Source organism: Carassius gibelio, chromosome A15, assembly GCF_023724105.1.
Source record: "Carassius gibelio isolate Cgi1373 ecotype wild population from Czech Republic chromosome A15, carGib1.2-hapl.c, whole genome shotgun sequence".
Classification (NCBI taxonomy): domain Eukaryota; kingdom Metazoa; phylum Chordata; class Actinopteri; order Cypriniformes; family Cyprinidae; genus Carassius; species Carassius gibelio.
Window position 1 is genome coordinate 26,101,460 of NC_068385.1, and position 13,988 is coordinate 26,115,447.

The following is a 13,988-nucleotide window of genomic DNA, read 5'->3' on the forward strand; positions in this document are numbered from 1 at the left end:
GAGTACATGTACAGTATGTGAACATACTTTCCAGAAGGACAACAATTCCCTAAAAATATTTAAATATTTTTTTGTTGTTGTTGATCTTATGAAGTATTCTAATTTGTTGAGATTGAGACAAACCCACTGAAAATGAAGCTGATTACTGTATGGAATGGAAGGATGCCAGATATATGGGTAGCTCGAGATATATGCCGTAAGCACCACCCCAGCTTATTTAGACATAAAATGGCTGGATTTTTCGTAGTGACTATTTATTTGAGTTTAGTCACAAAGTTTATTTATAAGAAATATGGTATTTGCTACAGGGCTAATGTTGTTAATGTTGTTCCATTTCAGTAAAACTAAAAGCAAGTGAGGCATTTTGAAAGAGTATACACTTGTCTGATTTTTAAACAAATAATCCTGTTGTCAACACATCAAACAATGACTTGAAAAGTATTATAGAAAACCATTATTCAAAGAACCACAACTGTCGAACACACCAATAATTATAAAGTTTAAGTCCAAGAAAAATCTGAAAACATTACATCTTATTTTAGTATCTCTTTGGGTAATCGACAAAAAGCACTCTGAAAGCACTCTCTCTCTCTCTCTTATCATGGCTGGCTCGACCATGTATTTTCAAACTGTGAATGGCTTGACCGTAGTGGCTCACTGCAGTGTATTTTATGAGTGTTTTGAAAGTGCTGTAAAAAGAAGATATTTCGGTGGCAACTTCAGTCTGGGACAGGACACAAAAAAACGGGACTTATCCCCGGACAAAAAAAAAAAGAAAGGAAAATGGAACTATATGAGAATCAACAACTATATGGAAATCAACACTACGTACTAGATAAGGTCACAATGTAATATAATCCTACAAGATAAACAAATGTCACGTATTTGTTAAAACAAAACAGAAATACTTAATAATCTTTGCAAGATGCTGCAAAAATACACATGCTTGTTTGTGATGCTGCAAAAATATTCAGAAACCAAGAAACATTATAAAGCTGTTGGATGTACATAGTTATGTTCAAATTAGGCATAGGGATTGATTTGAAATTTGTTTGCGATTGTTAATGCCACTTTCCTTTCAGCAAAGTGTTTCCTGCATTTCACCACCCTTCTGGTTAAAGGAACAATAAAGCATATAACCATAGTTTCCACACACAGAGAAATTACAAGAATTATTAAATTCATGCATGGGTATGATTCTCCTGGGGGTTTTGGACCAGGGGGGATCATTGAACCTGGAGCAATGTTGGAGGTTTCAGATGATACATTTTGATTGTCTTTAGACTGAACCGCAAAGAAGACTGTGGTGCAATTTTCGGTTTGGAAATTGAGTTTGAATGCATACTTTTCATCTGATCCAGCCTTCTGAGGTGAGATGCCTGCTGTATTGACTGCATGACCATTGCTGAAGCTGCCTCGAAGCATATCAAGGTCAAAGCTCCACCTGATCTCATAGGATTTAGCTTGAAGGAAAACAAATGTGCCATGCAAGGCAGTTAAAGATACATTATTATTTTACAATGTAACTTTAAAGCAACTATTATTTTGTCAGCGAAGATGTTAAACAAATGAAAAACCTTTTAAATACTGGTATAGTAATTGTATATTTTACCTGTTCCTTGGTCGAGGTCCTCTCCAGGTGCCGTCCAGCTCAGAAGCACAGTGTCCTCCTGGATCTCCGCACTCAGATCTGTGATTCTGTTGGGAGGGAAGTTTGGTGGAGTTGTGTCTGAAAGTTTCACTGCAAAACTCTCTCCGGTGGCTGTTCTGGTGAAGTTTCCCACCTCAAGAGGTTCCTCAGAACCTGGAGGCTTTGGAGGGTTCAGCTGCACTACACCTGAAATTAGAGGAACTACCTGAATATTTTATTTTATGTTATTTATTTATTTTATATTATGTTTTCCTGCACACAGCTTTAAAGATAATAATTTTGCTTTTAATACAACAGTTAGTTCCCGTTTGTACATTTAAGAAATCAGTTACTCTTTTTGAAGGTTATATCAATGCGAATGTCTGCATGAGTGAGTAACTGAGTCATTTACACAAAAGTTCTGTTCGAAACGGAATCATTCAGGAACAGAACTTTATGTTAGACAAGCTGCATTCCAACTGACATAGTCCCTATGTAGTGTTTACTACTCCTTATTCAATGATGAAGACTACTTGACAAAATGTGTTCATTCGGGACACCCAGAAATGTCAACAAAAATACTACATGAAGAGTCTGTGGTATGATGACATACTTCTGTAATTATAAATATTGCATTAATTTTTTATATCTAATATCAAAATCAATGTAGCTTGGTTATATATTTCTCTAATCTTATTTAATTGTTTTGTGGAATCTGACTTAAAATGTCATAATAGTCTGTCAAGTCCACTTCATAGGATGCTTAAAGTTGAATGTAATTCACATGTTGAATCATTCACTCAACTGATTCTTTCAAAAAGTGATTAATTTAGGAATTAACTATGTATACGAGCAATATCCCCATTAATTTAAATGTACTTTCAAACCAACCAATATTAATCTTGTTTACCGTTTATCACATATCCAGGTACATACTCGGCAGCAAATCTGGTTTGTCCCTCTTGGTTCTTCACTCTTACTTTCAAGCTACTTCTCCCGTTTACCATCTTTGTGAAATATCTGGAATAGACGCCATCATCTTTGAAAGCATCAGCTCCTGTAAAAGATGAATTTCTGATTAATCTGCCAAATTTGGGAAACGTACCTTAAAATTTTAATTATTATATTTTATTTTTATTTTTTATTTTTTTTGTGTAATTTACCTGCTCCATTGTCCAGGAGTTGTAATGTATGCACGGACCCAGTTTCCGACTCCAGTGTAGCCCACACTTCAGCATTTATTACAGGCCTGTAATTCTGACTAACCTCAGCAAACACTGTCATGGGTTTAGAGCCGTCATTGAACTGCTGGTTCATGTGGGTTTTTACAATAATAGGAGGAATCACATCATCTGGCGCTTGACTCGTTACTGTTATAGTGAAAGCCTGATTTGAGGAGGTTTGGATACTGTACTTCCAGTCCCCAGGCTACCAAACACAAGAAAGTAAAAGCATTTCAAATAAGGGTTTGCTGAAAATGTATCAGCTGAATTATCACTGATAAACTAATTAGTCTGTTGAATGTTCAATCTAAAACACTTGGCCCAGATGCCTTTTATTGTGTTATGATAATACATTTAAATGTTTATGATTTATAAACTGAATAAATAATTTGTTCATAAAGGTTATCATACCTCTGCAGTTCCTGGAATGTTTAAAGTGACTATGTTGAGCGATCCATCATGACTCATATTTGTCTGAGTGTAGATTGAGCCACTTGGTGATTGTATGTAAACACTAGGAAAACTTTTTTCATAGATTATTACAAAGCTGGTTTTGTTCCCAACAGTCTGATCCACTGATACTGTCCCGTTGAACCAACCAGATGTTCTTGCTCCAACACTCTCGAGCTAAAGTCATAAGAAAAATAAAATGATGAAATACTCATAATATTGATGAGAATCTCTTAGTAATAAATGTATTGTGTGCAATAAGTGAAACCTCGACAAACCTGAACTGGTTCTTTTGTGTAATCACCAGTTGATAATGTTAGCGAGGCAAACGCATCCATTAACTGGTTGGAGATCATGTCATCTCTGGCCATGAAAAATATTCCCCCTGTTTTCACCATGTAAAAAAATTTTTGCATTGAATTATAAACTGCTGATTTTATAATATGATATACATTGAGATAGGCAAAGTAAGTTATTAATGCTGATAACACTTACCAGTTTTGTTCGCCATTTCTATCAGTGCACTAGCTGCACTGTTACTAAAAGCTAGTGTGTGTATAATGGCACCACTTTGTATTGCAGATGGAGCACAACCAGCAATGTCGTCTGTTGCCTGACCATCTGTCAGAAAAATTATTTCATCTCCTAATACATCCCCATTGTCGTTTTGAAGTACCTGAAGAAATAAAAAAGGATCACTGGCATATAACAAACTCTACAAACTCTGGCATAGAACAAACACAAATTCATACTAGTGTAATTAATATGGCACCTGTAAGCCTTGACTAAGGCCCAAGCACATGTTTGTAGATCCACTTGCTACTGTTGGTAACGATTGGATAAGAGTCTCTCGTGTGTTTTCACTGTCAATAATAGTCAAGGATCGCAGAGTAGAAGCATAAGTACTAAAGGTTACAATTCCAACACTGGCTTGATCTTCAATGATGTACCGCAGGAAATGTGTGGCAGCCTGTCGCTGTTGAAGAATTCTAGCGTCCTAGAAAATGGGCGAAAAAAACCAACAGCAGCATACATTTTTTTCATACAGTTTCTAAATTATTTATCAAACTCATTTCAAAGCATTGATAACATGAAAAGGTTATCATAGTAGCATCTTTGATTTCAGATGAAGTTATGTGTGTTATTACTTGCATGATTCCTGAGACATCAAGGATGAGACAAACGACCCGATGTGTCCTCTGCAGAACTTTGAAAGATGGTGGCGGTGGAGGGGACTGCAGTGGTGTCAGAGAACGAAGTGCGTCTTTATCCACAGAATCCTCAAAAATTACAGTCCATGTTGCTTTGCCACATTTTTTATTGAACATGTTTTGAGCTTCATAATCGTGCTCATCTTCTTGACAAAATGCAGTCACCTGAAAATAGGATTTCCTTTATACATGTCACCAAATACCCAAAGAAGGCCCCATTTTCATTTCAACTAAATACAGAGTTTATTTTTCTTTATTTTAATTGAAACTTATATTTAACAAATATTATGTCAACCATTCACATGCCTGTAATGAGTAAACAAATATCTGTCACTGTCATTCTGTTGTTTACTTACTGTTATGATTCATGTCCATATACTGTAAAACCTGTCCTGTCTCATCCTGTGTAAGGACTTTTAAGTTACTTCCTTTCTGATGTGTTTTTGTAGTCAGTTTGTAGTTTTTCTATTAGTTTGCCCTTCATTGTTATCAGGTGTTTCTTGTCAGTCAATTACCCTTGTCCATTTGTCAGTCGTTATTCAACTGTAGCTGTTTTGTTGTTCCTTGTTGGCTCTTGTTCATGCCTCCTCTGCTCTAGCATTACATATAGGGATGTGTCGAATGAGGCTTTTACCACAAACTGATGCTTTCAAAAATTTTGACACAGTGCTCTACCCCGCCATCGGGTGGTCAATAACAATTCCTACACCAACTGGATAATTTATATTTTTTGTTCATTGGGATGTCATTAGCCGTGTTTCCAATGTCGGGCTAAAAGCGGTAATGCTCGCATTTCCACAGTCACTTCTGGGGCTTGATCGTGCCTTGGGCCAAAGCAGACCAGCCGGGGCTAGAGGAGTGGTTATGAACAAAGTCGGAGTTTCTCCACGTGTGGAGAGCGTCAGCGCCGTATATCATAACAGAATGTTAAGCTATAACACCAGCATTAAATACTTTTTAAAATAACTTGAGCTCAAAACTCACTTTCAGTCATCAGCAAATGTTTGAAATAACTTGATCGGATGTGGATTATAATCACCAAACAAGGCAGAAATATTTTTAAGTGATGCAAAAGACTATGCACGCTAGCCATCAACGTTACCATAGTAAACATGGTAAATGCAACCACTTGCAGAAATCAGATGTCATCATCTTATTCTCTAACAAAATCGTGTATTTATTTAGTAACTTATATTATCTGTCATAAGTCTCGTCTCGAGAGTTTAGCTCCGCGTAGCCTTTTTCATAAAAATATAATAATGTTTTTTGTTCGGGAGTGTCTACGCTGCGGATCATTTCAGAAAGCTAACAGCTATAACACCAGCATTAAAAATAAAAATTAAACACTTTTTTAAAATACGTTGAGCTCAAAACTCACTTTCAGTCAGTAGTGAGTGTTTGATATAACTTAATCCGATTAAAAAAAAGAACAAGAAAAAACTATGGATTTACTTTCCCTTAAAGTTAATACACAGATAAAGGATATCATCCACAAGACCAGGTTTAAGCTGCGTTCTCCATTCTTGAATTTCAAATTCAGCTGTGGAAAAGTCTCTCTTACTCGCAGCGCTCGAGAAGCATTAACAAAAGTCGCACTGTCACATTGGCGGTGACGTGATGGGTCAAATGTCATATTGTTGTTCCGTTTGTGTAATGGTAATTTAGACACAAATATTGCACATATTTTTCATCTGCGCAACTACCCGCCCGCAAGGAGATAATTATCCGCCGCATGCCCACCCATGAATTTTAGGAATGTCACAATCCACCCGTTTTACCCACTTTTATGTCGGTACCCGACCCGTTGCAGGACTCTACGACTGTGCACGCTAAACATTAACATTACCATAGTAAACATGATAAACTGTGACTGCTGGAGAAATCAGACGTCAACTTCTTATTCTCTATCACAATCGTGTATTTATTTTAGTAACTTATATTATCTGTCATAAGTCTCGTCTCGAGAGTTCATAAAACTATTATAATGTTTTATGTTCGGGAACTTTTATAAAAATATATATATTATCATTAATTCTAAATGTGATGTACAGTCTACTGTAGCTACAAATAAACAGAAAGACTCGACTGAATAAGCAGGCTATTTGCATAAGCGTTAAAAATAAATAAATAAAATAGAAATACATTTATTTCTGTGTGACTAATTTTGAGTCCTGATAAATTAATTAATTATGATTAATGTATCACTATATTAAAACGTCGATGCTTTTGAATTTAAATATTTAACAAAGCATTCAAACAAACAGCCACTTTTACCATGTTCGTTTTGTGATCGCGCTAGTTCCAGTGATTTATTTCTTATTAGTTTTCTGATAATTTCTCTTTGTTGGTGAAATGATGAGGTTGCGTGACGTTGTTCTGAGAGGCATGTAAAGGGCGGCTTTTAGTGAAGCGCAGCGGAGCTTCAGGCTCGACAGTGGAAACGCAGCACTATTCTGGCCTCGGTGCTACTGGCCCAAGGCTATTAGCTCTGCCCAGCCCGGTTTAAAGGTCCCATGACATGGATTATTTCCTTTTTTTAAAATACTTTTTTAATGTTTCCTTAGGTGTACTTTTGTTGTTAGTATGATTTTTACATTTAAAATTTAAAAGCATTTTAATTTCCTGATATTAGCCCTCTGGCTTGATTGCTCTGTTTGAAGGGGCATGTCTACATGTGGAACCCCTCTCAAATATATATATATATATATATATATATATATATATATATATATATATATATATATATATATATATATATATATATATATATATATATATTAGGGGTGTAACGGTTCACAAAATTCACGGTTCGGTTCGATACGATACACTGATGTCACGGTTCGGTTCGGTTCGGTACGTTTTAGATACAGCAAAATGTAAAAACATCTCAACTTTTCAGAATGCCGCAAGCGCACCGCGGGTCATGTGACAAGAACCAACCAATCAGCTTCATCCTTTCCCGTAACAACGTTGAGAGCTCAGCCAAGATGAAGGAACAGCTGATCATAGTTGTATATGGATTGCAATTTTGAAATAAATTCAGTAGCAGAGCTACTGCAAGCGATTTTTAGAGCTGCAAATCCATTTATCCTTCGCTGAAATTTCCGCGTCTCATGGAGAGAGCACCTCATTGTTGCTTAGCAAAGACAGACGCCTCAGGAGAAAGACGCGCTTAGCGTTTTCCATGCGTTTTTAGACACGATATGTGAACGGCCCCTAAGGCGCTCGCTCACTCAGCACGCGCTGAAGGCTCGTTGCAAAATGTCTAATGCATTTAACAGACCAGAAATATAAGATCCTAAAATAACCAACAGGTCTGGTGTTTGGGTTGGATTCCCTGTAAGCTATAGCCTAGTGTCTAAATGCTGCAGGGATAGTTTGCTGCGTGCATGTTTCTCCTTTTTTTCGTCTTTTCCCAGATAGTACTGACGCATATATCCCAGATATTCCCGCTGTTTTTTTTTTTTTTTTTTTTGTAATCCCGCTGGTGTACCCTGTCATGTTGCAGATGCGACATACCGTTGTTTTTTTATCCACCACTCTCTTGCCATCACCATTATAGCTTAAAGGGAATCCAAAGTGCACCCAAACACCAGACCTGTTGGTTATTGGAGGATCTTCTCATTTCTAGTCTGTTAAACGCATTGGCTATTTTGCAACGAGCCTTCAGCGCGTACTGAGTGAGCGAGCGCCTGCTGAGTAGCCTAACATAAACATATAAGATGGTGTTTTTTTCTTCTTCGGGAGTGTCAGGGGCGTTGCCTGTTACGTTGTTTGGGTTATTGGGCTACCTTGTTGAACGCATATCATTATATTTCTTTCTCTCTCTCTTTTTTTTTTTTCAAATATAATTAATTACTCCAACGAACCGTTCGGTATACATAATGCGTACCGCGTACCGAACCGAAAGCGTCGTACCGAACGGTTCAATACGAATACGCGTATCGTTACACCCCTAATATATATATGAAGTGGCTGATTTGAGACTGAATTATACTACTGCATCGGACATACACCGTAGCCTCAATGCCGTAGGCTGTGTGTCAGTTTTCATTTATACTTCTGTGTCGTTGTCCAAGCCAATGTGCAGTACATGTGCAAACCGCTATTCTGCAGTGTCCACGGGCATGTTGCTTGTGCTACCGGAGTACCGTGAAGAACAGATAATTTATTTAAAACTACAAAAAAAAGAGATGACAACGGAACAGAAAGATGATATTATTTCAGTCTCCACAAGGACTTGTAACATACCATGACAGAACAACTGTTTGTCGTTGCGGAAGCGGAGGCGTGGTTTAGCGAAGTCTGCAGCGGGAGGCCCAACAGCTCCAGGACTCCTGCCGCAAGTGGCTACTGGCCGAGGGAAGTGACGTGGAGCATGTCATCGACCTGGTGGTGCTGGAGCAGTTCATCGCTCGGCTACCCAAGAAGACAGCCGCGTGGGTCTAGTGCCACCGCCCCACGTCGCTGGACTCGGCCATCCATCTGGCGTAGGACCACATGGTGGCGTGCCCAGGGGTCGGTGAACCCCTGCCCTCTAACTCTCTTTCTCCCTCTCTCTCTCGCCCTGTCCCTCTATCTAGCTCCCGGGCCACCCGGCCCTCCTCGAGTCCCGCCCCGGGGGCCGGGACTGATGACCGCTGGAGAGGACAGCTCCTCCGTTCCTCCGCTCTCTCCACGCCAATCGTTCAGCCCATTCCCCGTCGCTGAGGCATGGGGAAGGTCTGGGCTGGCCTGCTGGCATTGCGGGGATCCGGACCATTTTGTGGACAGGTGTCCAGTGATGGACGTGGGGACAATGATCCGGATCCCGGAACACCCCGCAGGTCACCCCTGGTCAGGCTGGCGAATACCAAATACCCGTATTTTGCCATTTTAAAAGACCGGTTGTATCGAGTGACCCAAGACGCTCAGACAAAAGACAATACAACCCAGCTGTTAGTTCCAAGGAGCCGCAGGGAAATGCTTTTCCAGGCGGCTCATTCTAATCCAATGGAGGGCCACTTGGGTCAGGCCGCCACTCTAAATCGCCTCATGACCCAAAGAAGTGTGCGGTTGGGCGGGTGGAAGTAAGGTATCTGGGCTTCCACTTGGGATATGGACAGGTGCGTCCCCAAATTGATAAGACAGCCGCAGTTGCGACCTGTCTGCGTCCCAAGACCAAAAAGGAGGTAAGAAAGTTCTTGGGTCTGGCGGGATATTATAGACGGTTTGTGCCTAATTATTCGGACCTCACCAGCCCCTTGACTGATCTGACTAAAAAGAAGGCGCCTGATACAGTCCAGTGGACGGAGCCGTGTCAGCAGGCCTTTATCCAAGTGAAGGCTGTCCTATGTGGCAGGCCGTTGTTACACACTCCTAATTTTTCTCTCCCTTTTCTGTTGCAGACAGACGCGTCGGACAGGGGGCTGGGTGCAGTCCTGTCTCAGGAGATGGAGGGAGAGGAACGGCCGGTGCTGTACATTAGTCGTAAGCTCTCTAAGAGAGAGACTAAGTACAGCACCATTGAAAAAGAGTGCCTGGCCATCAGGTGGGCCATCCTCACCCTTACCCACCCACGCTACTATCTCCTGGGACGGGAGTTCACCCTCTGTTCGGACCACGCCCCCCTGCAATGGCTCCATCGCATGAAGGATACCAATGATACCATGCTTGGGTGCATGAGGAAACTACGATGTCATCGCAGTGTTGCCAACTTGCCAGAGGTTTGTTTTAAGTGAGCGCAAACTCATCCGAAGATGCAGGGGTTCAGGGCAATTCTAGTTGAACATGCATGTCGGTGTCGGCATTTGTGTGAAATAGAAGCAGTTTAATGTGAAGGTCAAACTCCATCAGGTGCTTTTTGATGGAAAACAATGCATAGTTTTTTGTTGTTGGTGTTTTTTTTTTTTTTTGCATAGTTTATCCAAGCCTTTTTATTTGAAGTACGTTTTATTTTTATTGTATAAAAACAGAATTAGAATTCATTAGATACTGATTATACACTATTTGCTTAAAGTTGTCTTGTGTTTAATGCGAAATAAAGCCAAAAGTTTAAGATTGTTTTGTTTGAACATAAAGAAATTATTAATTCATGAACTTGTCACAAGACTTTTACTGGAAAATTACTTCTCACCGGTGACTCCCTGCGGTTTTAGAGGACAATTACACCTCGTCGCCGCATGGCACTTCAAAGAATAGTAAAATGGCGAACGTGAAAAGTATGAAAGCCTCATGCGTTTGGGAAGGTGCGTGCAGTCAGCCGAGGCACACGGAGTGGAACCAGGCGAATGTATAAATCCTGCTTCAGTGAGGTAAAAGTTTTCAGTCTAATGACCCAGGAAGCGAATGCATTCAAACAATCCATCCAAAACAGCGTTAATATAATGGAAACTGATTACATCAGAGATTGCATAGCTCTGTCATAATCTGTTATTGTCTCTGAAGAGCATGAGTCCTCACACGTCACACACGCTGTGTGAAGTACAGACTGAACAGATTGTCAACACATCCAACACAACACAAGACTGCAATCAAGGTAAACACGATTGCGTTGGCATACAGAAGTCGTACAGTAAGCATGCGTGAGTCTGTTATATTAATACATGTATGAGTGCTCTTGACGCACTGATCGCACATGTATTTATGCACAGGCACAGACATTTTTGAACATTCACGTTGTTTCCACATACATTCGTGATAAAGAATGGATCGGTCTACAATAGTAGGTATATGCAGTCTACCAGGTGGTTGGTTTAGGCTAGTTTTTTTTTTTTTTTTTGCATTTCCATGTGGTCTTGTTCGTTATTGCAACTTGATTTTCTGAAATTTAAAAAAAAAACCTTTGATAATTATTTATAAATGCACTTAAACAAGAACTGATATACATTATATATCATATATATATATATATATATATATATATATATATATATATATATAGTTTATATATATATTTACTTGTATATTATATTCAGTCAGTAAACACAGACTGATATATTTCAAATGTTTATTTCTTTTAATTTTTGTGTTTATAACTGACAACTAAGGAAAATCCCAAATTCAGTATCTCAGAAAATTAGAATATTGTGAAAAGGTTCAATATTGAAGACACCTGGTTCCACATTCTAATCAGCTAATTAACTCAAAACATCTGCAAAGGCCTTTAAATGGTCTCTCAGTCTAGTTCTGTAGGCTACACAATCATGGGGAAGACTGCTGACTTGACAGTTGTCCAAAAGACGACCATTGACACCTTGCACAAGGAGGGCAAGACACTAAAGTTCATTGCAAAAGAGGCTGGCTGTTCACAGAGCTCTGTGTCCAAGCACATTAATAGAGAGGTGAAGGGAAGGAAAAGATGTGGGAGAAAAAAAGTGTACAAACAATAGGGATAACCACACCCTGGATTGTGAAACAAAACCCATTCAAAAATGTGGGGGAGATTCACAAAGAGTGGATTGCAGCTGGAGTCAGTGCTTCAAGAACCACTACGCACAGACGTATGCAAGACATGGGTTTCAGCTGTCGCATTCCTTGTGTCAATCCACTCTTGAACAACAGAGAGCTTCAGAAGCATCTAAAGAACAAAAGGACTGGACTGCTGCTGAGTGGTCCAAAGTTATGTTCTCTGATGAAAGTCAAATTTGCATTTCTTTAGGAAATCAGGGTCCCAGAGTCTGGAGGAAGAGAGGAGAGGCACACAATCCACGTTGCTTGAGGTCCAGTGTAAAATTCCCAAAGTCAGTGATGGTTTGGGGTGCTATGTCATCTGCTGGTGTTGACCACTGTGTTTTCCGAGGTCAAAGGACAACGCAGCCACATACCAGGAAGTTTTAGAGCACTTCATGCTTCCTGCTGCTGACCAACTTTATGGAGATGCAGAATTCATTTTCCAACAGGACTTGGCACCTTCACACAGTGCCAAAGCTACCAGTACCTGGTTTAAGGACCGTGGTATTCCTGTTCTTAATTGGCCAGCAAACTCGTCTGTCCTTATGCCGCCTTCACACTTGCAGTTGAAATCAGCTCCGTAATACGCAATACTCCCCCAGTGGATGTCGTACTACACCGCTGAAAAGCATCGGAAAGCTTCGGAAGCGAGTAGAACAAAAATGGCGGAGAGATTAGAACGATTGATATTGTCTGTATCTGAATGTGCATGTCAGGTCAGCTAGATGTGATATAGTGGTATATAGGGCTGCAAACAACCCTGCACTCGAGCGAGAGAGACCGAGTGTGTCCGAGAGCGGGGGCCATATTTAGTTATTAATTTTAATTGTATTAACTGCCCTTATAATGTTAGAAAATCATGAAAAAAAAAAAATGACATGACAACTTATCGTTATAAAATTATTTATTTATTATTTATTTTATTAAAAGTTATGAATTCAGGTTTGTTTACTGGTACCATAGCAATGCCAACTTCCTCTGGAATTGTCGGATAGGAACCGTACGTAGACTTTCACAAGAGTTCCATTTTTTGAACGCATCCGGATGACCAACAGACACAATTTTTTTCACACCACACTTGTTCGGACCTGGTTCATAGCCATTCGCATGCTGTCTGCGAATCTCCATAGGAAATAGGAACTCAAAAGCTTACTCGCGCTCGTGATTCTTTAGCTCCGCCCACACGTCACGCCTCCAGACGCTCGTGTTTTTCCGGGAAAAATCGGTACAGACTATCTTTCTCTTATGAATATAATAAAACTAAATACTTTTTGGAGTTATGAAGGATGCAGTACTACTCAATAGGTACTCAAGATTAACAGGATATTGAGTGAAAACGAACATTTCACCCCCCCCCCCCCCCTTAAAAGTTTTCTGTAACTGTTTAGCTTTAAATCATATTGGGACGTTTGTGAAAATGATTGGATTTGGCACAGCAGCCACCTTTGAATAACACCTCTTTGTTTTCCTTGTTCATTTGTTAGTTGTTGTTTCACTTCATTACTTTGTTTTCTTTAAAGCATTCAAATTTTTGGACTTGGATCTGTCTCCTCTCACAATAATATTTTTTTTTCTTCCTCATGGCCAATGAGGGCTGGCCCTGAACGATCTCTTTGATAAAGGCCACTAACCCTGTATGACTAAAACTTTGACCAAAACTTGTGTCGACTCATAGTTTGATGATATTTGTTTCAAATACACTTAGAAATATTCATGTGAGGATAGATGTACAATCAATACTTACAGGATCCAGACTCGGTGAGAACATAATGGAGCAATTTGTGATTTGATTCCTGTTTGGGAAAAACATGCACCCCTTGGCAGGCAGGGAAGTTTGTGGATCAATGCGGCAAGGTTGAAGAGATCCTCCTGCTGTAACATTATAAAACTGACCTCCATTTTTTTCACTACACCTAAAGATAAGCAGGAAACCAGTGGTTAAGAAAATTTGCAATAAGATCAAACGCCTTTTAATCATATGCTTTCTTTTGGTTATCACCTTGTAGCTTCAGTATGGCTATTAGAGTGGTAATATGGCTTATC

The 13,988-nt window shown here is 39.5% G+C and overlaps 1 protein-coding gene across 1 annotated transcript; it reads right to left on the minus strand.

The window, feature by feature from the left end:
* Positions 1-979: 979 nt before the first annotated feature.
* Positions 980-6,147, minus strand: LOC128029529 (calcium-activated chloride channel regulator 4A-like). Its single transcript, XM_052617358.1, has 10 exons — positions 6,076-6,147; positions 4,452-4,679; positions 4,076-4,300; positions 3,799-3,979; positions 3,582-3,688; positions 3,265-3,480; positions 2,794-3,058; positions 2,541-2,687; positions 1,613-1,837; positions 980-1,463 (listed from the first exon to the last, which is right to left on the minus strand). Exons 1-10 carry the CDS (start codon positions 6,145-6,147, stop codon positions 1,024-1,026), a joined length of 2,106 nt encoding a protein of 701 aa, XP_052473318.1. The 3' UTR covers positions 980-1,023.
* Between the last annotated feature and the right edge of the window lie 7,841 nt (positions 6,148-13,988).